At 39.3% G+C, this 24,871-nt stretch overlaps 1 protein-coding gene and 1 long non-coding RNA gene across 3 annotated transcripts; one reads left to right on the forward strand and one right to left on the reverse strand.

Moving 5' to 3' along the window:
* Window positions 1–141: 141 nt before the first annotated feature.
* On the reverse strand, window positions 142–18,651 carry LOC310741647. 2 transcript variants are annotated; one of them, XR_014537995.1, is made up of 7 exons: window positions 18,513–18,651; window positions 18,197–18,252; window positions 17,617–17,794; window positions 3,902–4,049; window positions 1,376–1,569; window positions 328–840; window positions 142–228 (listed from the first exon to the last, which is right to left on the reverse strand). It is a non-coding gene; the product is annotated as an uncharacterized lncRNA (long non-coding RNA). The 2 variants fall into 2 exon arrangements; XR_014537996.1 differs by having other exon boundaries at window positions 142–238.
* marchf9 (membrane-associated ring finger (C3HC4) 9) lies at window positions 4,043–21,334 on the forward strand. The gene is made up of 4 exons (XM_083569666.1): window positions 4,043–5,702; window positions 17,645–17,800; window positions 18,493–18,685; window positions 20,207–21,334. Exons 1-4 carry the CDS (start codon window positions 5,364–5,366, stop codon window positions 20,539–20,541), a joined length of 1,023 nt encoding a protein of 340 aa, XP_083425792.1. The 5' UTR covers window positions 4,043–5,363; the 3' UTR covers window positions 20,542–21,334.
* The last annotated feature ends 3,537 nt before the right edge of the window (window positions 21,335–24,871 follow it).

Here is a 24,871-nt window from a genome sequence, read left to right on the forward strand (position 1 = left end):
CTGTGAATTCAGTTCACTTTCTGGAGCACGTACACACAGCTTTTGTTACAGAACTCCTTTCACGTCTCATTTCACTTCCTATAAGTAGGATGCACTGAATTTCCACACTGCATAATAATGTTGTGTATATGTGCTAAAGGTCGTTTGTTCTTGTTTTAATTTATTGACTTTATAATCAGCAGGCCGTGTTCTCTCTCTCTCTCTCTCTCTCTCTCTCTCTCTCTCTCTCTCTCTCTCTCTCTCTCTCTCTCTCTCTCTCTCTCTCTCTCTCTCTCTCTCTCTCTCTCTCTCTCTCTCTCTCTCTCTCTCTCTCGTTCATTTTTTCACTACTCTGTACTGCACCTACCACTCTTTCCCCCCTTCCATTCCTGGATGTTCCTTGTATTTTTTAACCTGATTTTTTTTTTTTTCTTTTCAAATTAAAAACATGTTTGAGCAAAAGTTTGGAAAATGACCATGTGACTCATTTTAAATACTTTTTTGATACATACGGAAGTCTTAAGAGGCCATACATTAAAAAAAAACAAACATTTCTTGTGATCTTGACATAACAAACATTGTCTCCTCATTAGTGTTACTCCCCATTTGCTTTGAGAATTTCATCCACTCCTCTGGGAAGATGTTTCACTATGTTTTGTGGAGATTTGTGCTCATTCAGCTGTAGGTACTGATGTAGGTGAGGGTGATGAGACCTGGTGTGCAGTTAGCATTCACATTCATCCCAAAGGTGTTCAATAGAGTTGATGTCAGAGCTCTATAGCAGGAGATCTTCCACTCCAATCCATGTAAAGCAGATCTTTATGGTGCTGGATTGGTGAAACTGTCACAGGTTTTGGTCTCCTAGTTGAAGTGAAGGGAAAATTACATGCTACAGCATCCGAAGACGTTTTATACAATTGTGTCTCTAAAACTTGGTGGGAACAGTTTGCATAAAAAGCACATATGACTGGAACAGTCTGGTGTCCCAATACCTTTGTCTATATAGTGTCTAATGTGTAAAAATAATAATAATAATAAATCTCCACTCTGATTGGTCGAAAAGGTGTCAATGACATTTCTAGAACAGCAGCTGTGACTTGGTTTGGTATGTCAGAGGAACAGGTTCACAAAAATCTGATCACTACTATGAGGTTTTCTGTAATAATATTTCATGTCTGGTAATAGGTTTACACAGGAAATGATTGTGAAGCACGATGGTGAGTCGTGGAGTTTTGGAGATTTCCAGGATCAGCATGAAACCATGACTAGTCCAAATCAAGGTGTTGTAGCTATTATTGAATCTTCAAAGTACCACTGTAAACTTGTTCATGCTTTAGTGTAAAATAAGTAAACTGGTGTTTTTTTTATCTTCAGTTTTTTAGAATCTTTTTTTTACCTTACGATCTTGCAGGCGCATGGACGCAGCTACAAAATAGATTCCCTTCCCCTGTAGTGTTCTCGGGCTTGTTGCCAGGCTTAACCTCCCCCTGCTGGATCTGTGTGTATCCGCACGCTCAGACTTGGTTTTAGCTGCAAAACTTCACAGCCACCACCTGTCCACTCGCTGAGCGAGCTGCCGACGTGTGAAGTCTGTGGAAAAGAGAGAAAAAAAGCTCAGGGAGGAAGATTTGGAGAGGCGAGAGGTGATGTGAGAAATATAAAGCGGAGACGTGTGGTCATAAATATGTATGTAACCTTTTGTTTTGTTTTCTGGTTATTTCATATTGAACTCGCTCGCTCTGTAAAAAGTCCACTGGTCTTTACTATGATCATGAACACACACACACACACACACCTACACACACTCTCATGGGAGCTTTATGGCACAAATAGATCAAACCACACTGTTTCGGAGCTTTCGTTCGTACACAACTGTGTACCTGCTGACTAAGCGTGATGAGGACACTCAGGACAGAAATGCTTGATTAAGATTCCACATGCACAGTGAACAAACAGTCATTTCTCCTCTTAGTTCACAGAGACAATTGGGTCAATAGCAGTCGTTAGACTGGCCGGATCCGTGCTGCCTGCGCAAATGAAGACAGAGCAGACCGTAGTCTTATGATGTATTGGGAAGGATTTTCTTTTTGGTGTCTGTGGAATCGTGTTTCTTCTTATTGCTTATTTTATACAAGTAAAACTATATGGACGAACGCTTGTGGACACCTGACCCATTCCACCTTTAGTCCCCATTTGCCCTTATAACACCCTTCACTCTTCTGGGAAGATTTGCCACTAGATTTTGTGGAGATTTCTGCATGTTCAGGGAGAAAGGTGTTAGCAGAAATCAGGTACTGGTGGAGGTGAGGTGAGGCTCCAAACAGGGTTGATATCAGAGATCTATAGCAGGAGGTCTTTCATTCCAACCCATGTAAAGAATATGTTCATGGAGATGGATTTGTGCACACTGTCATTCTGGAACAGGTTTGGGTCTCCTAGTTCAAGTGAAGGATCCAAGAACATCTTGTAGAATTGTTTCTCTCCAACTTTGTGGTAAAAGTTTGCTTTAGGAACCACATATTGCTGGAAAAGTCAGGTGTCTCAATACTTCCATATAATGTATAATAAGTTACTCCCTCATTGTCCATTTTTATTTCCTCACTTTTGATGATTGTAGGACAGAAGTTACAGCTCACAATGTCACTAAAGAAACCATAAAGGTCCTAAAACACACTACATCGTGAAAAGTATATGGACACCCTCGCAACCATCACACCCATTTGTACTTTCTGGAGAGCCCATTTAATTATATGTGTAGGTTATAAGCTGCTCTCGCTTTTCTAACACATATAATGATATACATTTACATTAATGGCATTTGCATTTTTACACTGTGCATTTACTTCAATCAAAAAGAAAAAAGGAATCGTTTCTCACTTAAAATTAGACCAATTGTGGAGATCCCTAGAATTTCTGCTCAGTCCCTATCTGACTGATAAAGTACACTGATTATCTAAAGCAGGGTTTGAAAGTGAAATCAAGTGAAAGTGAAAATAGACCATGAAGGGAAGCTGAGCTCTGTGAGATATCCAGCACTATTCAGTGTTCTTTATGAGTCAAACACTGATTGATCTCTATTACGGTTTGGCTATTAAAGTCTCCCCAAATGGAAATACTGGAGGAACACAAAAAAAAAAACAATAATTAAATACTGATCATAAGGAAACTGTTTATGTTGAGATCACAAGAAAATTGTCATCATGAGAAAAACAAAGATAGTCTGGTGGTAGTGACGTACTGGTGTTGGTGATGTGAGGAGGTCTGGGGTGCAGTCTGTGTTTCAATTCATCCTAGAGGTGTTTAATAAGGTCAGATCTTTATAGCAGGAGATCTTTCATGCAAATCTATGTAAAGCATATCTTCAAGAAGCTTGTTTTGTGTACAGGGGTATTGCCCTACTGAAATAGGTTTGGGTCTCTGAGTTCAAAGGGAGAATAGTAATACTAACACATTCACAGACTATTATATGATTGTGTGCCTCTAAATTTGTAGTAAGTGTGCGTAACAAACAAATGTGCCTGGAAAGGTCGGGTGTCCCGGTATAGGGTGCTTATAGTGTATTATAACGTAATAAGAGGAAAAGAACAAACTGCAATAAAAATGCAAATGAGACAGTCAGAGTCTGAGGACAATCTGTGACATTCTCCAGTTGATTTTCTTGATAATGTGCACAAATTGTACCTGAGACTACAGATGTTTTTTTTATTGCTCTTTGCTGAACTGCAAAGTGTATTGTATATGTAAAAACATTACATTTTTTAAGACTGTTTTAGTGCCTTGTGTGTAAGATTTATTTTTAAATTGGATGCCAATAAATCTGAAGTTCATGCGTTCATGACTTTAGGTGAAATATGACGAGGGTACATTTTGGTGCATTTGAGTGTATTTACAATAAAATTAAAAGTAAAACTACAATACCTACTTCTAAAAAGCCATTTGGGGAACACTCTCTCTCTTTCTCTCTCTTTCTCTCTCTCTCTCTCTCTCTCTCGCAGACAATCATATTTCCCGGGTCTCTAACACGTGAGCAGTGCGTCACCCACAGAGATCAGCACCTCGGACAGCGGCGCCTGTTAAAAAAAAAAAAAAAAACCCACAGCAATTCAGCACAATTCCGCTTTCAGCTCTTCACCGAGAAGTGCAGCAGAACCAAGAAATGTGTGTAAACGAGTAAATGTGATGTTTCTCCTGCCAGCACGCAGTGTACCCGAGGGCTGCTCTGACTCATTTTGGCAAGACGTCCATTTTCAAGGAGGGAGAAAAAAAAAAAGCCTGTAAAGGCTGCCATGATTTCATTCCCAGCGACTCCGGACGTGTGAAAGCACCATCACCTGCTTGGACTAGAAGATACCAAGATTCGCCGGATGGTGCGGGGTTCAGTATTTTTTTCCTCCCTCTTTTGATTTTTTGCGTCCATCTTTCTTTTGAACGACGCACAAGCTCGACGGGCCGCTTTAAGGGCGGGATGGTGGTGGACAACAAAACCGAAACGAGCTGCTGGGATTTTCTGTTTTTGTAGAGAGTTTGGGCATCGATTGTCTTGAAGGGATCTGTGCTGTTTTATTACTATTATTATTTTATTTACTATACTATATGTATAAAAATGCGAGCTCGAGGCATCCCGAGTCTGGGGCTGGTCGGATGGGAGGTGGCGTCAAAACATGTCCACACACATCGATGAAAAAAATGGCCAGGAAACGAGCTGAAGGATTCGTCACGATCAAATAACAACCATGAACCATCAAAAGAGACGTGTATGACCCCAATCATCCTGTTCTCCAGCACTGGATTTGAGTAATGACATGACTGTGGAATCATGACTTCTGCTTCTCAGTTGCTTATCTTTTGCATCTCCGCGCCTTCGTTTGTGTGATAATTGGATCACATCACCTCCCTGGTTTTTCAGGGTTTTTTGTTTGTTTGTTTGTTTTTAAACCCGGGATCAGGGCATTGACACGTTTCTAAGCTTGTAGAAACCTTTGGATCGCTGCTGTGCTTTAAACCAGCGACGCGCCTGCTCTTATTTAGACACAAACATTTTAAAGAGCGCGTCGGACGTTTGGCTTCCGGGCCGGAAAATCTCTCATCCGCACTAACATGCCATCAGACAGCAACTAAAACGCGTTCTAGACGGTCTCGGGCTGTGATGTGCGTTCACAATCTTTTTCCTTAATTCCCTGAGTAAAGTGTAACAGAATAAACACTCCTGGAGCTCAAGATTACACACCAGTAATAATAATAATAATAATAATAATAATAATAATAATAATAATAAATAATAAAAATAATAATAGTAATTATAATAATAATAATTTATGCCAAAACAATAATCCACGCGTCCCCCTTTTTTACATCTGGCGCACTCCACACGCATGTAGTGAAAGATGTTCAAGAACCGGATCCGCATGTTTTTCAACGAGCTGAAGCTCCTGGTGTTCATGCGGTCCGGTCCTCGGCAGCCCAGCGTGGACGCAGGCGGGAGCATGCGGGGCCTGAGCTCTGTTGGAGGCTGCGGGTGGCGCACGTTCTCCCGATGCGCCGGCGACCACGACCACGACGCCGAGGAGTACTACGGCAGCGAAGCTGGCGCGAGGCGAAACGCGGCGGCGTCGGGGGGACTGGACGAGCGGGACGCACGGATGCACGGGAGCGCGGACAGCTTGTCTCTGAGCAGCGGAACACGTACACCCCAGTGCCGCATCTGCTTCCAAGGACCTGAGCAGGTAAAACAAAGAAATGTTATATACAATATAATTTATTTATATAATAGTTGTATTTCTACACTCGGCGTGCACTAATTATTTCATTTCAATTAAATGTATAATTTTAGCAGGAGGATCATTAAGATTGATTTTGCACAAAACTCCTGTGTATTATTAATTGTATTTTTTTTTTTTATCGCTTTCCATCTTTATTTTTTGGATTCATCAAAGGCACACGGAAACACATCTCGATCGACTGTGATTGGCCAGAATGCTCAGATCACGCATGAATACAGGTCGCTGATTGGGTCTCTGACTCCTGCTACATCAATAATGCAAAGGTTAATGCCGTTAATGAGACACAACCTATTGTGCAGCTCTGATCTGATCCTGTCCCGTCATCACACCAACCTTTGGGTTTTTTGGGGGAAATCTGACAGCTAAGCTGATTTACTCATTGCTTTTTGTCTCCCTTTGCTCATGTGGATGTCTCGGTGAGTCAGACAAAAGGCAGGACGAACGGTGTCGGGTGCAAATAAACGCGGTCCTTTGTTTATATGTACAGGATTTTCGGGCCTATCAGAGCCTGCCGTCTGTCTGGGCAACCAATCACAGAGAAATTCCCAGTGCTGAATTAACACCTAAATGCATTAACAACCACTTCTCTTCGGATGTGTGCACGTGCGGGTGTTAATTCAGTAGAGTAAGTGTGATGAGGGAATGCAGCACAAAGAAACACATGCACACGCGCGCGCGCGCACACACACACACACACACACACACACGCTTCTCATTTAACCATTTACCCTGAATTTAAAGATATTTTAAAGATTTAACCTGAATCTGAGAATAAACCCGTGTTATCCGATTATATCAGGTATTTGTAGACAATTTACAGTTTAACCTTAAAACACATGAACACTTAATTTTTCTATGTGATTCTGGACAAATAATTTGCCTTTATATGTTATTAAAAAAAATTCTCCTTCACATGAGATTGTAGATGAAGAGTTTGCCCTTATGTGTGAATCTAGACAAAATTTACCTTCATGTCTGATTCTAGACAAAATGTATCTTCATGTGTAATTCTAGACAAAATTTACCTTCATGTGCGATACTAGACAAAATTTACCTTTATGTCTGATTCTAGACAAAATTTACCTTCATGTGTGATTCTAGACAAAATTTACCTTCATGTGCGATACTAGACAAAATTTACCTTCATGTCTGATTCTAGACAAAATTTACCTTCATGTGTGATACTAGACAAAATTTACCTTCATGTGCGATACTAGACAAAATTTACCTTCATGTCTGATTCTAGACAAAATTTACCTTCATGTGTGATTCTAGACAAAATTTACCTTCATGTGCGATACTAGACAAAATTTACCTTTATGTCTGATTCTAGACAAAATTTACCTTCATGTGTGATTCTAGACAAAATTTACCTTCATGTGCGATACTAGACAAAATTTACCTTCATGTCTGATTCTAGACAAAATTTACCTTAATGTGTGATACTAGAAAAATTTACCTTCATGTGCGATACTAGACAAAATTTACCTTCATGTCTGATTCTAGACAAAATTTACCTTCATGTCTGATTCTAGACAAAATTTACCTTCATGTGTGATACTAGACAAAATTTACCTTCATGTGCGATACTAGACAAAATTTACCTTCATGTCTGATTCTAGACAAAATTTACCTTCATGTGTAATTCTAGACAAAATTTACCTTCATGTGCGATACTAGACAAAATTTACCTTAATGTGTGAATTTAGACAAAATTTACCTTCATGTGCGATTCTAGACCAAATTCACCTTCATGTGCGATTCTAGACAAAATGTACTTAACTAAATTTACCTTCATGTGCGATTCTAGACTAAATTCACCTTCATGTGCGATTCTAGACAAAAATTCACATTAATGTGCGAGTCTAGACAAAATTTACCGTCATGTGCGATTCTAGACAAAAGTTACCGTCATGTGTGATTCTAGACAAAATGTACCTTCATGTGCGATTCTAGACAAAAGTTACCGTCATGTGCGATTCTAGACTAAATTTACCTTCATGTGCGATTCTAGACAAACGATTCGCCTTCGTATGTGAATTTAGACAATTCACCTTCATGTGCGATTTTGGACAATTTGCCTTCACGTAAGATTTTACACATTTTAATGTCACTTTCTGTAACAATTCAGTCATATTCTCTCCCATCTGTGGGAAAAAAATATGACTCAGTGTGTGGGATCAGTGTGTTCCCAATCTAGCAACCCAGACATGCAGTAATCTTGTATTTGTTGTTGTCTCATTAGGGTTTTTGATACAGTAACTGAATTATTACAGTAAACAGCTTCTTTTTTAGCACTAAGTCCAGAATTCATCTGATGTTTCCATTTGTTAAGCATTAAATAAAACCCCCCCACAAGAAATAGAAACTTCCTTTAGTAGTTTATAACATTTCTGTTTATCAACCAGGAAAAAAAAAAAACATCCACCACACTGTATAACAGGATTAGTGATTAACACCTTACATTAGGACAGGGGTGGCTAACCCGCATGCGGCTCTTTGGCTGGTTTCCTGCGGCTCTTATGTTCATATCGAAGTTTGTGTTTGTGTTTGTTTTTTAATGCGCGTGTTCGCTTTGCTTGAGTTCAATACGGTATTTTTAAGACTTAAACGATCTTGGAAACTTTGCGGTATATTCATCTCACGCACATGCGCATTTGACGAAAATACCGTGAAACACGTGAAATCAAAGCATCGATCTGTTCTGACTGACACCCAAGTGAAAGAATTGCTTCGAGTGGCAACAACGGAATACGAGGCAGATTTAAACAGGATTGTTTAAGGCAGAGAATGCCAGAAGTCCCACTAAGTAACATGCATAGTAAAAGAAAAATGCTATTGTAAATTATTATATTTTTTTTGTGGACTTGGTTAAACAGAGTTTGTGTGTGTGAGACAGTGCACACAATGTTCATTGTTGAAAATGACTTTCCTGTGGTTTTAGAACTGTAGGAGTCAATTTCTGTCATTATGTTGGTGTGTGACATTTACAATAAATCTGGCTGAGCAGAGGTGTGTGTGTGTGTGTGTGTGTGTGTGTGTGTGTGTGTGTGTGTGTGTGTGTGTGAGGAAGGGATGGGTGATGATCATGTGTGCCCATGTGTATGCTGTGGCTCTTTGTGGTAACACAGTAATAAATGTGGCTCTCGGTCTCTGACTGGTTGGCCACCCCTGCATTAGGAGATCAACATTCAGTTATTTATCTAAAGTAAGAAATGAAGCACAATGGGGAAGGTAGGGGGTGGGGGTGGTGGTGGTGGTGGGTGTGGGGGTGTTAATTCAGCCCCAGTGTGGTTTGATGCCACCCTGAAATTGATGACTTTTCAACAACAGCACATGATGAAGTGTTTTATTAATCTTACACCACAGCAATTTGACAATACTGTGCTTATAAAAAAAGTTTTCATCCATTCACCAGCGTGTCCCTTGTAATTACTAACACCAAAATTGTAAAGAAAGCTTATTTTTTTTTAAATTGCTGAAAACGTGCTGACACTGGAGACTCCATTAACGTTAAATAAACACAACACATTACAGAAAACTTACATTACCATGTCCATGCTTACAGGTTTGTTCCTCTGCAACAAGAATCAGTTCATTATTCATTTTTAAGATTGTACAGATTATAGTGTATCATTTATCATGCTTGCATGATTGAACTGTTGCTATAGAAACGATAAGGGATTCGATCTGGCGCATTATTAAAACGTTTGAATTACAGCCAAGACTTCTGTCAGTGCAACTGAATCAGCAGCTTCTGACCAATCAGAATGGAGAATTTAGCATAGCACTACATAGTGACTATGATAGTAAAGAAATGTAAATCTGGAATGAACTGATGCCAGCATTGTTATTTACGTCACATATTTGCAGAAAAAAAAGTATCTATAAGGATTCTTTATAGATGCCATGTTATCTTTATAGCTATGAATGTTGAATGGGATGCTGGAAACTTTTCTGCAATCGTCCACACGTCCAGATTCCATATTATTTTGGTGAATTCCAATGGAGACTCTTAGATTGCGCCACATTGTTCTATCTTTCTAGACTATTCTTACTTTATTTCGAAGCTGTTCTGCCAATCAGTGAAAAGTCCTTATTAGGACAGAGAATATTCAGGAGGCCTAGCAGATGGATGACACACTGTTTTTGTTACAGACAGGATGGTGAATAGATGTTTGGTGTACGGCCAAGATGTGAAAGAACAGATGCGCGGAAGTCAGTAAAGCTCGTCTAATGTAGGTTAGGTTTGGTCGTTGGCTGATTTTAAAACGCGGTGGTGTTTAAAAGAAAGAAATAATAATACAAAAAACAGACACAATAGGATTTTTCAGGATTGTGTAGTCATCCTCTCACAGGTTAGATTATTATGTTTTTAAAAACGTCTCATATGGCAACGGAACCAAGGAAGGGAAAAAAAGGAAGTCCAATAAATAAGACTCTTTAACAGCAATCTTGGATTCCCCCTCCCACAAAATCTCATTTTCGCTGCCTGATGTCCTTGATAAAGTGTTAGATGCCAGGTCCTGCGTCTGTAATCGGTGTCTTTGATCATGGCGGGACCGTTATTGAATTATCGAATTATCCTGATAAAGTCTCAACAGGTGAGAAAATCACATCAGCTTCCTGTGTGTCAAATTATCTCAGTAAACATGATTAGTCAATGGATGGTGCGCTTTGGAATATCAGTCTTCATTAGCCCACTGTCAATGTGTCCAGGCTCATAGAAGATCAGAAGAAGATAAATAGCGCAGTCGTTTCCAGGTGGTAAATGGGAGGCTGTCTTTCAAACTACTCGGGGGCGCTTACATTTACTACATTCAGCTGATGATCTTGGTGCTTCTACAATCTGTAATTTCAGCAGTTTTATAAAATCACTATAAATCACGTCGTGTGATATGTATGTAGACTTTGTGTATGTAGATGAAACCTGTTAAATCCTAGGCCACGACGCAGAGTAGTATAGAAGAATATGATGTCATCAGCATGCTCAAGCATGCTAACTATAAACCTAGCCTACATGCAGATTTAGACTATAGATTTTATAATCCCATGTATCCCGGTATTCCTTTTAGTTCCTGCGTGGTTTTTGAGTTTCAGCGGCATGTGACGTTCAACAATACACGATGTTGCATGTCACGTTCTTCAATACGTTCATGTTGCGTTTTTATTGGCTAGTCAGTAGTTGTAGCAGCAAACACACGGGTTGAGGGTGATACTACATTTCTGAGACTATGGTTGTCTTTGAACATTACAGTACAACATTTAGAAGCCACAACCTAAGAAATCTTTACGATCGTTTCATGTTGGTCTCATGGACAACCCAAAATCATAGTGTACATCACTGTTCAGGTATAACATTATAAGTGGTGAAGTGAAGAACACTGATTATCTCTTCATCATGGCACCTGTTAGTGTGTGGGATATTATTAGGCAGCAAGTGAACATTTTGTCCTCAAAGTTGACGTGTCAGAAGCAAGAAAAATGGGCGAGAGTAAGGATTTGAGCGAGTTTAATAAAGGTCAAATTGTAACGTCTAGACGACTGGGTCATCTCCAAAACTGCAGCTCTGGTCTGCAGTGGTCAGAATCTATTAAAATTAGCTCCAAGGAAGGATCAGTGGTGAACCGGTGACAGGGTCGACTGGGTCACGGGCGGTCGAGGCTCATTAATGCAATATATATATATATATATATTTTTTTTTTTATAAAACATACACACGTTTGTGCATCACAATAATCGAAATCTTTATCAATCAACCGTTTACAACCGATAAATGTTTTTTTTTTTTTTTAATTTAGCACTGAATTTGATCCTATTGATTTTTGTCACCATGTTCTACAAACGACAAACCACATAATGATGCGAGTTACAGCGATTTTATGATGAGTAAGGTTTTTTTTTCGGCTTTATTAGCAGACCTCTCAAGATCTTCCATTTCATCTCATGTAAAACATATTCATGTAACTGGCTTTGTGTACAGGGGCATTGCGATGTCATAATACTTGTATCCATATTGGAATGGAATGGAATGTAAATTATTGTTATAGAAGCCTAATCACTACATTTTGACCAATCAGAATTGAAAACTTAAACACAAAGTGCTGACCTCATGCTCTGTACTGTAAAAAAGTGAAAGCTATGAGATCATTGAAAAATGACCAAGTCTAGAAATGATAAAGAAATACAAGCAGCTGAGCAGATTCTGTGTTGAGATGATTGAACATCTTGGAGCGTTCGCTCTATAAGAATTATAACGTTCTATAGTTGGAGCAGCTTTGGCCCAAATAGTAGCCCCTCATCTACAACTGCGCAGGCTTTAATCGGCGATATCTGTTCCAGTACTTGCCCACAACGAACAGTTAGATGGAATAAGAGAGGATGGGTCAGTGCAGTCGCAAAACAACCCACTGTCAAATCTTCTCTGGGCTAGTTTGACTAGACTGGGTCTATCCCACTCCCACAGCAACACGAGACTTTTAGACGTGAGCTTTTCCAGACTAGAGATCAGACAGAATTAGCAGGAGGGTGTGTTTTTTGTCCTAAGATAATTTTATTACATTTCTATTCTACTGGTGTTCTACTCGCATTTCTGCTTGACAGAAATTTGGAGCTCGAGCAGAAAAAAAAAATAAAATCTAGCAGCTATTGTCAATGTTTCATACATTTCGCATTCTACATTCTCATCACACCTCAAATTCCCTCATGTGTAGGGGGTTGAGAACAGCGCTGCACAGTTAACAGATCAATGCTCTTAATGCCCACAAATTGCTTTCTCTCTCTCCGTCTCTCTCTCCCTCTTTCTCTCGTGTTTATAAAGAAAAATTTTGTTAGCTAGCCTGCCATATGTTCCCCACCTATTCACCTTTTCCTTAATTTTCTCTGTACTCATCTCGTCATTTTTTTGTAATCATTTTTCATAAAGCTTGATGTATTCCTCAATCTCTTTGAACAAACATATTATAACAATAGCTGTCGATTTCCCGCTTTAATCGAACTATGCAATGGACCACTTTTTATGCCATATTTCTCGGGATTTGATGTAAGCCCACCGCGATCGGTCTTCAGCTTGTGTTGTGTGTTCAGGATAGAAGTGAGCAGGGCTTTGAGAGATCTGCACAATATGTGCTGTGATTGCAGCTGGCTGTGCAATCTATTGGAACCTTGATGTGACATGGTTAAAGATCAGCCTTTGTTATTTATAAAAAAATAAATAAATTTAAATGTCCATTTGCTGGATTGTGTGAATGCTGTGATTCATCGAAGCTGGCACAGAAACACTCGTCTGAGATTGGATTGGACACGGCTGGACAGAGCACACAATAAACATGTGTAGCTGATTACCATCATATCTAGAGGTACATAAAACATGTTGAATTTATTTTAGACGATCCATAATCACCATCTTAAAGTATGTGATTACCAGAGACGAGTATTTTAACATGTACTGAGGGGGGATTTTTATATAAAGAATGTATATGTACATTTTATCCATATATAGTTACATTTAATATTGTACTTCTAGGGTATTTATAAAATGTATAGGGACAAATAAATGAATTGATAGTTTTTATCTATTCATTTTTGTAAAGCTGTGCATACAATGTCAACTTGATATTAAATTTGATCAAATTGATTCCATCCTAAAATCACCTCACCGCAGCGTTCAGCTTTACCATGTGTAAAACCTCACCATATGCGTATTTCTCTTTATAGCCTGCAGCACACAAGTCCCTTTGCAAGCTGTTACTACAGAGATAATCATATATTTAAGCATGATATTAATATTAAACCTGTCATATACCTTGCAGTACGTCTGTTATAGAAAATGAATCGAAACTTTGACTAATCAGAACCAAGACTGATTCAACACTGCTTTGGTATTAATGGTTGCACAATCAGGCCACATTTGTAACCTATAATTAACTATTCACCCCTTCATGAAAGAATGACAGAGAAATAATTTGTACCTTACAGAGTCCCAATGAGAACCCTGGAGGATTACACGAATTATGTCAGTAGGAGAACTTCAAATATCTAAAAGAGGAGGCTCAAACTCAAACACTAGTTAACATACAAGTTATATGTGTTTATACATATAGAAATGCTGTGATTTATTAAATAAAACTGCTGAGAGTTAGTGACCTTACAAAGGTACATTATTACTAAAGTAACTTGTTTTAAAACTTTGACCATCATTGATACAAGCATTTTAGATGCATCACCAGCCGGAAGCTTTTTATTGCAGTTTAATCACGATTATTAACAACAGTCTGGTTGTTGATTGGGAATTAAATAAGGAAGCGGGAAACTTTTGTGAAACTTATTAACTGCTCATGCTCGGATCCTAATGAGATTCTAAATGAGTGCTTTATTAAAGGCAGGCACAGTAACAGAGTGAATCATTTACGCCGATAGGGAAAATTGTGCTTGTATTAACTGTAAAATATAAATATGCAGGCTTCCTAATTACAGTCACAAACATTTGGGTCTTTGGATTAGATTAGATCTGGATACCTCTGATGAAAATCATTTGAACCATTTCTCATTTCATTATAGCCCAATTGACTGAAACAGTTCTAGCCAGTTTGATAATGCACTAGACTTACAACCCGATTGTTGAAGCTAAAAGACTTGCAACCAATTCTATAACCCAAAGGACATATAGCCAGTTCCTTAACCCTCTGGACTTAAACTTTATTCTAGAACCCAACAGACATAGAACCAATTGTAAAACCCAAAACACCTGCAATCATTTTGATATCCAAACTAACGACTTGAGTTGCTAACGATTTTAAAACTCAACGTATTTACAACTAATTGACCACTAATTCGACAAACCAATGGACTGTGGTCTAGATGGCAATAGATTTGCAACCAATTCTAGAACCCAAAAGACAACAAATTCTATAACCCAATAGATATATAACTCATTCTAGCAATTATTATTATTATAATCCAATTTTATAATGCAAACAAATTGAAATCAATTTTGGATTCTAAAGCAAACTTGCATTAGACTGGCAAACCATTCAAAAACCCAACTGATTACTGTATTCTATAGCCAAATGGACTGAGAACCAATTCTAGATGCAGTACTCTTGCAAACAATTCCAGAAACCAGTCCATATACAACTAGTCCTAGCAATTTACAGAGCCAATAGCAGCTTAGCAAATTTTATAGTCCAGCGACAATATAACTAATTCTAGAACCAAATGATTTTGTAACCAGTTCTAACCAATTCTATACCCAAATGCACTTACTGTCAATTCTTACCAACTCAATACCGCATGTGGACTTACAACCCTTTCTAGAGGTCAGTGAACTTACAGGAAATACTAGAATGGAGATTTTCTTGTGCCGGGGGAATTCATGTCTGATGGGTTTGAGACCAGTATTGATTGTTTGGCTGAATGTAGGAGGGAAGCAGGAACAGCTCAACTCTTATTAACCTGCATGTTCTTCACATTACTCCACTCAGGCCTCAACACCAGCTTCATGCAAATGAGCAACTTCATGAGCAATATCTCATCTTGAACATTCAGTCAGTAAGTTTGCTCAAATTGCCTTAACTGGATTTTACATAATATCATGGGGATTTTAATAGAGAAGGCAGGACACAGCTTTAAATATAAGAAAGAATAGCATAATGGTCACTGTAGCACAGTACGGTGGTTTTGAGTTGAGTTACACACATGCAGAGAGGATTTAATATTGAAATTGTGCACATTGCAAATTCAGACCTCGGGCAGAAATCGAGAATTAAAAGCTCTTCACAGGTTTGACAAGTGTTACGCACGATTCCCTTCTTCTTTTGGCTCGAACTGTATTTGAAGCTTATTTAACACTTCGATATCGCACTGAAATTCGTATTTTTAACTGGTTTTATTTTACATGCATAAGACTAATGAGTGTAGGAGCCATTTTTGTTAACCCAAAGTAAATGTGCAGTGATTAATGTGAACTATTCATGCAGTAATTACACTGTCATTATACTCTACTCCCATGAAATGTTTATTTCAATGCCTTGCTTTTTCTCATTATTATATCTTTGTACTAGTGGTTTTATCTTCTAAGTTTGTGTTGCATCATTTGAAATGTAACCACAAATAAGCACTTTTTTTTTTTTGCTTCTTTGTTTTGTTGTCAAAAATATTGGGATAGAAATACGTGGTTCTTCCCAAACAAAGATGGAGACACACAATTGTACAGGATCGTTGGATGCAGTACCATGAACATTTTTCTTCACTTGAACCAGAAGATCTGAACCAAACTAACTTTACTCAATCTCCACAAGCACACTCAACAAAATCTAGTGGAACATCTTCCCAGAAGAGTGGAGGTTACTATTACAGCATATGCGATTACAGCAAATATGGAATTGGATGTTCAAAGATCACATATTAATCTTATGGTCAGGTGTCCACAAACTTTAGTTCATTGGGATGATTCACATAAATCAGAATATAAACCACAAAAAGATCTACCTCATTTTGTTTAGAACCTATTTTTAACCTACCATCTTAATATTTTTTCCGTCATTTCAGTACAACAATCTACAGCACTGTAACTAGGCTTCAACAACCCCATACCTAGTGGCTCTTTTTGGGCGTATACTGCACTCCATGGGGAGGAGAAAATATTCTTTCCGTACCTGGTATGTATGATGCTGTTATATAGGGACATCGTGTGCGATTGGTTTAATATCAGGTGTGAACAGATGCCACAACGGTGGCTCACAGCTGGGTACGAATCAACTGGGTGAAGCTCAGATACCTGCTGTTGTTTGAGTGCATGCTCTGCTAAGTCTGTGTGAAGCAGATGCTCTTGTCCTCAAGCTGGAGTCCAATCTGAGCTGTGGCATTTTACTTATATGTATATATTATTATTCAGTGTATATATTTGTATTGTTATATATATACTATACTATACATAATATGTGTTTGATTACGCTGACCTGTGATCATTAGATATCTAGAAGTTACATCTAATTCTGGAGATCAACAAATTCAAGCCATTCTCATAGAACCCAATGGATTTACAACTTTTATCCATTTAGCTTGCACCCAGTTATAGACTGGGTTCATTAGGATGAACTTATTCAAGTATAATACAGGTCGTCCCTGACTTAGGATGGAGATGTGCTCCGATGACCCCATCGTAACTTGAAAAAAGTCTAGACATAATCCAGCCGACCCAGGAGTCTTAAAGAATACTGATCAGTCTATCAGTATACGGTCATTTGTTAATAATTTAACAGGTTACAGTACATAATTTAGCAAACTGGAGAAATCCAAAGTACTGTAATATATAAAGTTGACAGAATATGTGTGTCAGCGAGCGTATGGACAAGAGAGACAAAAAGGAGAGAGACAAGAGCTAAAATTAGCCTTTGAAACCCCAAACCTCCGGTGCTGAGAGTAAAGCATCTCACATGCGTATCATACTAAATTATAATGGACACAAAATGTTAAATGGATTACAAAAATATATTTCGGATCACCATCATCAATTTAAGATCTAAAAATCATAAATCAAACCATCCTAACTCGGGGACTACCTGTATTACCTCAGGTATAGCAGAGTGAATTCTAGAGCCCAAAGAAGTTACGGCTAATTTGATATCTCAATAGACTGAGAATCAATTCTGGAAAATCCAATAAATTTTATACCTTATTCTAAAGCATAAAAGACAATTTATTTTAGCCAGCTGTAGAACCCACTAGACATATAACCCACTGGTCCTACAATAAATTCTGACCAATTCTAGAATGTAGATGTTTTGGGGGATTTGTTTCTTAAACCAGTATCGTTGGTTGGCATTCGGTAAAATAAAAGGCCCATGACCTTACTCACTAATATTTTGTGATCATTTTTCCATCAGGGGGAGCTGTTGAGTCCATGCCGCTGCGATGGCTCCGTGCGCTGCACCCATCAGCCGTGTCTCATCCGCTGGATCAGCGAGAGGGGCTCGTGGAGCTGCGAGCTCTGCTACTTTAAATACCAAGTGCTAGCCATTAGCACCAAAAACCCCCTACAGGTGAGAGTTCAAGAACAAGTTTTGCAAAAAGAAAATATGACTTGCTTCCCTCCCCCCCGTTCCAACACCACCAACAACACTTGGCATAATCCATAAATATTCTGTTACTTCATCTTCTTTGAAACGTCCTCTCGATTTTAAGACAGTAGCATGTGATCTATGATTCACTTTGCCCATAATGGATTTCCTGACTAAAACAGAGCATGGGGGAAGTCGATAACTTCAGACTGGAGTCATGCGAGCTCCAAGCACATCAATTAGGCAAATGAGTCATTGTTAAGTATTATGACACCCACAAGTTTGTGCATTTATTCTATAAATCTAATCTATAACATTAAATGCCAACGCACTAATATCACTTCCTATTATATTAAACAATAATGACATACTACCAACCTTCACGATTATCCTGGTGCACTCTCGTCATTGACCTTCAGCTCTGATGTATTCCTCTGAAGACGGAAATACAGAATGTACAAACACGTGGGTGTGAATGAAGATAGAATTGACAGAAACACAATAATAAACCTTGTGGTTCACAGAGCTGCTAGAAAATGACACACATATGAAATAAGGTTTGTAACATCCAGGAGGCAATAATCAAATTTTTTTGACCTATGTTAAATCAAGAGACACGATTGTCACATTTTGTCACACAATCAAACCAATGCTGCGTGGCTTTTGCATTTCAGTGGCAGGCCATCTCTCTGACCGTGATCGAGAAGGTGCAGATCGCCGCCATCATCCTCGGCTCGCTCTTCCTCATCGCCAGCATCTCGTGGCTGGTTTGGTCGTCGCTCAGCCCCTCGGCAAAGTGGCAGCGTCAGGACCTGCTCTTCCAGATCTGCTATGGCATGTACGGCTTCATGGACATCGTGTGCATAGGTGAGAGCAGAAAGCGATATAATTAAACACACAGGGATCTGCTGGATGACCTTTACTGTGCTCATTACCGCGGTCACCAGCCATTAGCATTCTGCTGTTTCTGTACTTCGGGTCGACTTCAAGAGACTGTGACTCACGATGTGACTCATTTTACAATCATTTTCCTTTCAGCAAAATAAATGTAGTGTAGAACTGTTACTTAGATATTACACATATTACCTGTGATATGCCACATTACTGTACCGAATGAACCGTGTGCACTCCTATAAGTCAGAAACCCACACCAAACTGTATTTGCCAAGCGCTTGTGATCAGTTGCACTCTCAGGAGAGAGTTTTGAGATTCACTGTTAGTAAATAATTCACTAATCTTGGAGCAGTCTAGAGCATTAGTAGAATTTGTGCATAGAATATTAATAAAGAGGTTTAAACTGAACCTATTGTATCAAGAGCTGGAAAATGCTGCAGGATTAAAATGAACATTTTGTTTGCTAGATTTTAAATTTTTATTCAGAGTCGTGCCAATTTAAAAATCATGCGGAGTAGACGCTTTTAATCGACTTTCGAGGTCGTATAGTATACAGGCATTAATCTGTCTGAGGAGCTGGCAGTAAAACAAGAGCTGCAGATTAAATATCCATCAGCGACTAAGAAGCAGCTTTACATGAATACATGAAACTGAATTTATTTCACTGAACAACCAAACTAACAAAGTGGAAGAAAGTCCTTAAGTCCAATTCTGTAGTAACGTTTGATATATTGTGAAAGTCCCATACTACATACTCCACATTACCCACAATGCATTGTGTTTAAACTGCAGACCAAATTAATAATTGCTAAAAGTATTATCTGTCTGTTGTCTCTCTGTAGAACCATGCATTTTTCTTTCCATACATTGGTCCATCCATCCATCCAACTCTATCCATCTTTTCCAAAAACATTCATCCATCAAATAGTCTATCCATCCATCCATCCATCCATCCATCCCATCCATCCATCCATCCATCCCATACATCCATTCATCAATCCACCCAATAATCAAACTCCATCCATCTACTTAAAAAACATTCATTCATTAAATAGTCCATCCATCCATCCATCCATCCATCCATCCATCCATCCATCCATCCATCCATCAAACAGTACATCCATCCATCCATCCATCAAACAGTACATCCATCCATCCATCAAACTCCATCCATCAAATATTTTATCCATCAATCCATCCATCCATCCATAAAACTATTCATCCGTCCACCCAACTTTATATCCATTCAACTATTCATCCACTCATAAATCCAACTGTTTATCCATTCAACTATTCATCCACCCATCCGTTTCTCACTACTCCTCATTTCAGTGTACATCAGCACAAGTTGGGTGTTTTTTCTCTGAAACATTCCAAGATAAATAAGATAATTTCAGACAATTACATAAACAAACAAACAAATCCACTTATATAAATGATGATAATTTCCCACACTGGCCCTCATGTGAACTTATTAATCCATATTTCCTGCAGGTCTAATCATCCACGAGGGTTCATCTGTCTACCGGATCTTTAAACGCTGGCAAGCTGTCAATCAGCAGTGGAAAGTACTGAACTATGAAAAGGCCAAGGACTTGGGGGAGCCGATTAGCTCGAGCGGTAAGGCGACGGCGCGTGGTTCGCGCTCCAACCCTCACAGCCTGGGCAGTGGCAGCAGGAGGAACCAGCGCATACGGAGGCTCAGGACTATCCTCAACCACCACTGCGGCTACACCATCCTGCACATCCTGAGTCAGATGAGGCCCGGCGAAGCACGCCTCGCCTCCACCTCCAACCGCGAGGTTGTCATGAGGGTCACGACGGTATGAGGACGGCGGTGCATTCGCTCTGATCTGCCGAGACACGGCGTGCAGGGACTTGTTCTGAGCAGCAGCTGTGCCGAGACTCATCTGGTGACGTCTCGCTCGTGTTTCTTGGGCGGCGTGAAACACGCACGTGTCAATAAATGGGAATCTGAACATAAAAAAGGGGGGGAACTTTGGAATTACATGGTTCATATAAAAACTAACAAAAAAAAAAATAACCAAAACAAAACCCCCCACCACAAATACACACAAGAAAGGGAACTGTCTTCGTGATCTGACACACAAGCGCATTTTTATTTCGTCTCCTCTCTGGTGTCGTTTTATACCACTATGGTTTTTACTATGTTTCATTTTCTAAGGGGAGTGTGGTTTTATGAACGTACGCTGCTGTACTGAATATAACGGCTTAAAAAAAAAAAAAAAGGACAGTGATGTTTACCTTCAATTGAGCAAGAAATAAATAATAATAATAAAAACAAAAAACAAACCGTAACCAAACCGTCACAAATGCACAACAACCAGGGAGCAAAGAATTCTTTACAATACCAATAAATACATTTAATACGAATATCATGAAAGGGGTAGGGTGCAATAAGATAAAAATAGAGGGATTATAAAGATTAAGTACATAAAATATTTAAAGGATTGGGATCTTCTCTGCAATAAAGATACCTGTACATTTTTGCAGTGAACGTTGCATGAGGGTAAAGTTTTGTGCCTCCTCGACACGAGGATATGATGAATCTGTTTTCATTTCGAATGGTGCTTGTTTTAATAAACACTGCTATTCATCAGGTGTTTGTGGGGGTCCCCATCTCTAATCGGCGAAACCCGTAACCGTTGACGTGGCTAATCGAATTGGAGGGTATTAGGCGTCCAGTAGGGGGCAAAGACATTTTCTTTGAACAATGAACCAATGAAGATAAATCCAATTGAGAATTCTAGACAATACATACACATGTATAAATCTTAATAATAACAAACACTCACTCGCTCTGCTTTCGCTTTTTAAATGCATTAGTGGTGTTGTTTATAGCGCATGGACCAACACAGCAGGGGGATTTGGTGAAACTCATTAACCTTAAAGGTGAAGGGGATTCTTCAAGGGAATTTGAATTCTATAGTGCTTTTAACGAAGCTGTGGATGTAGATTTAGAACATAAATGAGCAATTTACAATGGTTCCACCAAACATGAATCTAGTGGGAAAATGGGATTTAGATTCGAATGTTTAACCAGCACATAGACGTGACGGTCTGCTGTCCACATACTTTTGGAGCAGACAGAAACCTGAGCTCAGGACCGACGAGGACCCTGAGACAGTAACTCTACACACTGCACCACCCAAATATTGATTTCTTTTCTCTTTGAAAGACAGGCCCTACGAGCACTTTTATACCAGTTTCTGAAAACCAGGAAAGATATGATTCTATTCCTGATAAAAGAAAAATTTGTGAAAAATAGAAAGTACAAAATGAAAGCAGGAACAAAAGCTATTGAGGCTGACATAATGTAGAGGTCATGGCCTTGCAAATGCCCCCCCGTAACTCCGACCCTTCTCTACTTTCTGATTGCTTTTAGTAAACTACCCTCATTTCCAGCCATAACGAGCTCTGTAATGGCTGCACAGGCCGATTCGGCGTGTCGTTAACAAGGTCCTACGCCCTGCTTGTGAAATGAGCTATCGGAGTGATGTATTTAAAATTTGTTTAATCATCGTGTAAACACGAATGACGCTCATTCTGGAGGGACAATACGGTGATACACATTCTGGACATGAACACTTTTGGGTAAAAAGGCACAGTATGGTCTTTTAATGGTCTTAACAGCAAATCATTGTTTCTTGTTCATTTCCTATGCAAACAAATAGATCAAGAAATGTATGGAAACAGTACACATGATAGTACAGTACTGGATAATCCATCTCATTTTTGTCTCAACTCACCTGAAAGTAGAGTCATCATCTTTGAAACCAAAGTTGATGAGCTTCAGTCCGAAAAAAAAAATATATATATATATATAAAGCGAAAATGTGTTGAATTTCATAACAAACAATTAAGTCATTAACATCATTTCATCTTTGTATGCATAATGATTATAAAAGTGTTTCCTCAGACTCTTTACTGAGGCAAAAATAAACAAGCAAATGATGCCACATGAAGTCTAGGGCATTAGTAAAGTCAGGTACTGATGTGGGTGAGGTGAGGAGGCCTGGGATGTGGTTAGCAATTACATTCACCCCAAAGATGTTCAATAGGATTGAAGCCAGTAAAGATTCAAAGTAATTGTGTACCTCTAACTTTGTGCTAAGAGATGGAGGGAAGAACCACATATGGTTCGAATGGTCAGGTGTCCCAATACTTTTTCCATAAAAATGAACTACAAGACAGCTTTACTCATTCTGATTAGAAAATGCAGACCTCTTTCTGGAAATCTCTCCGCCGTGTTTTCTTCCGAATCTGATCAGCATAATGAAGGATGCGAAAATTAGATCAAATGCATTAGCTTAGAATAAATTCAGCTCAGCAGGGGTGGCAAGGCTTCACGAATGGGGGTCGGATTTATTGGCAAATTCACCTGTAGTTTTTCCCCAAACTCCTCTACTTTGCACATTTTTCTTGTGCCCTGCACAAAAACACCTGATCAAACCATTGAGCTGATTAACGGACCCACTGAGGCAACACGGTCGTGTGGACATGGAAATGTGAGAACGTGGCCTGGGACTTGCTGCAGGAGGAGGTTTCGTTAGGTTCACTCATCCATATGACGTTCATGTGGTATGGGATAGTTTTGTACAACCTTCAGCAAACAAATGTCTTTTGGGTTTAGGGATTAGGGGATCGGAACCTTGCGACTACAAACACTGCGGCTTCTGGTCCATCGTTTATACTTCTATTTGAAGGAACTAGAGAATTAGTTTGGAGTTGACTGAGGCACACAATTGAAGCTTACGGACTTTGGTTGCTCTTTAGACAATGTAGCTCTGATACACTTTGATTGAATTTAATTAATACAGCGCCATTTTTTTGACTAGATAGTACATAGTTATAAAATGGACTAATAATCGCAACTATCGTCATCCTCATCACACATCCAAATGTGGAAAGGCTCCACTTTATTTGGTTCCTCTCGAAATATCTTCCTCATATTATCTCAGACGTTTGCTTTGTGACAACATTCACTATTAAAAATGCTATACAAATACAAGCAAACTGAAATCTTAAACAAAAAACACAAAAAAAACCCATTGTCTTCTAGAGTGATGACAAATGCCAGTGTGATTATGATGAATCAGCTTAAAAAACAAAATGAACACACACACACCAGGGGGTTCGAGTCCTCCAGCTGGACGGGTGAGCAGGCAGTCTTGGTTGGTCACTTGGTTTGGCAGCTCGCTTTCGGTCGATCTTCATGCTGTGTATTTGTAACTAGGAATATTAGATTGATGTGCTCTTTTTTCCAGAACCCAGCCGTTAGGGTTGCACAAGCCAGTGCACTCTTAGTGCCGGTCCCAAGCCCGGAAAAATGTGGAGGGTTGCGTTAGGAAGGGCATCCAGCGTAAAACATGTGCCAAATCAAATATGCAGATCACGAATCAGAAATTCATACCGGATCAGTTGAGGCCCGGGTTACCAACGACCACCACAGGTACCGTTAGTCAACAGGGTACCGGTGGAAATTGGGCTACTGTTTGCCAAAGGAGGAGAAGGAGAGGAAGAAGACGTCTACAGAGACGGCAGGGAAAAGAAAAATGTAGGGGAGTGGAGATTCGGGTTGGTACATTAAATGTTGGTACTATGACTGGTAAAGGGAGAGAGGGAGCTGATAAGATGGAGAGGAGAAAGGTAGATATGTTGTGTGTTCAGGAGACCAAGTGGAAGGGGAGTAAGGCCAGGAACATTGGAGGTGGATTTAAACTGTTCTTTCATGGTGTGGATGGAAAGAGAAATGGTGTAGGGGTGATTCTGAAGGAAGAGTACAGTAAGAGTGTAGTGGAGGTGAAGTGAGTTTCTGATAGAGTGATGAACTTGAAGCTGGAAGTTGAAGGGAGATGTTAGAAATGTCCCCACTGTGGGATGAATAAAGGTATATCCTATCAATGTCATCAGTGCTTATGCTCCTCAGGTGGGTTGTGAGATGGAAAAGAAAAAATTCTGGAGTGAGTTAGATAAAGTGGTAGAAGGTGAACCTAGGAATGAAAAAGTGGTGATTGGGGCAGACTTTAATGGGCATGTAGGTGAAGGGAACAGAGGTGATGAGGAAGTGATGTAGGTATGGCTTTAAGAAGAGGAATGTGGAAGGGCAGATGCTGGTAGATTTTGCTAAAAGGATGG

The sequence above is a fragment of the Silurus aristotelis genome (genome assembly GCF_946808225.1).
Source record: "Silurus aristotelis genome assembly, chromosome: 19".
Classification (NCBI taxonomy): Eukaryota; Metazoa; Chordata; class Actinopteri; order Siluriformes; family Siluridae; genus Silurus; species Silurus aristotelis.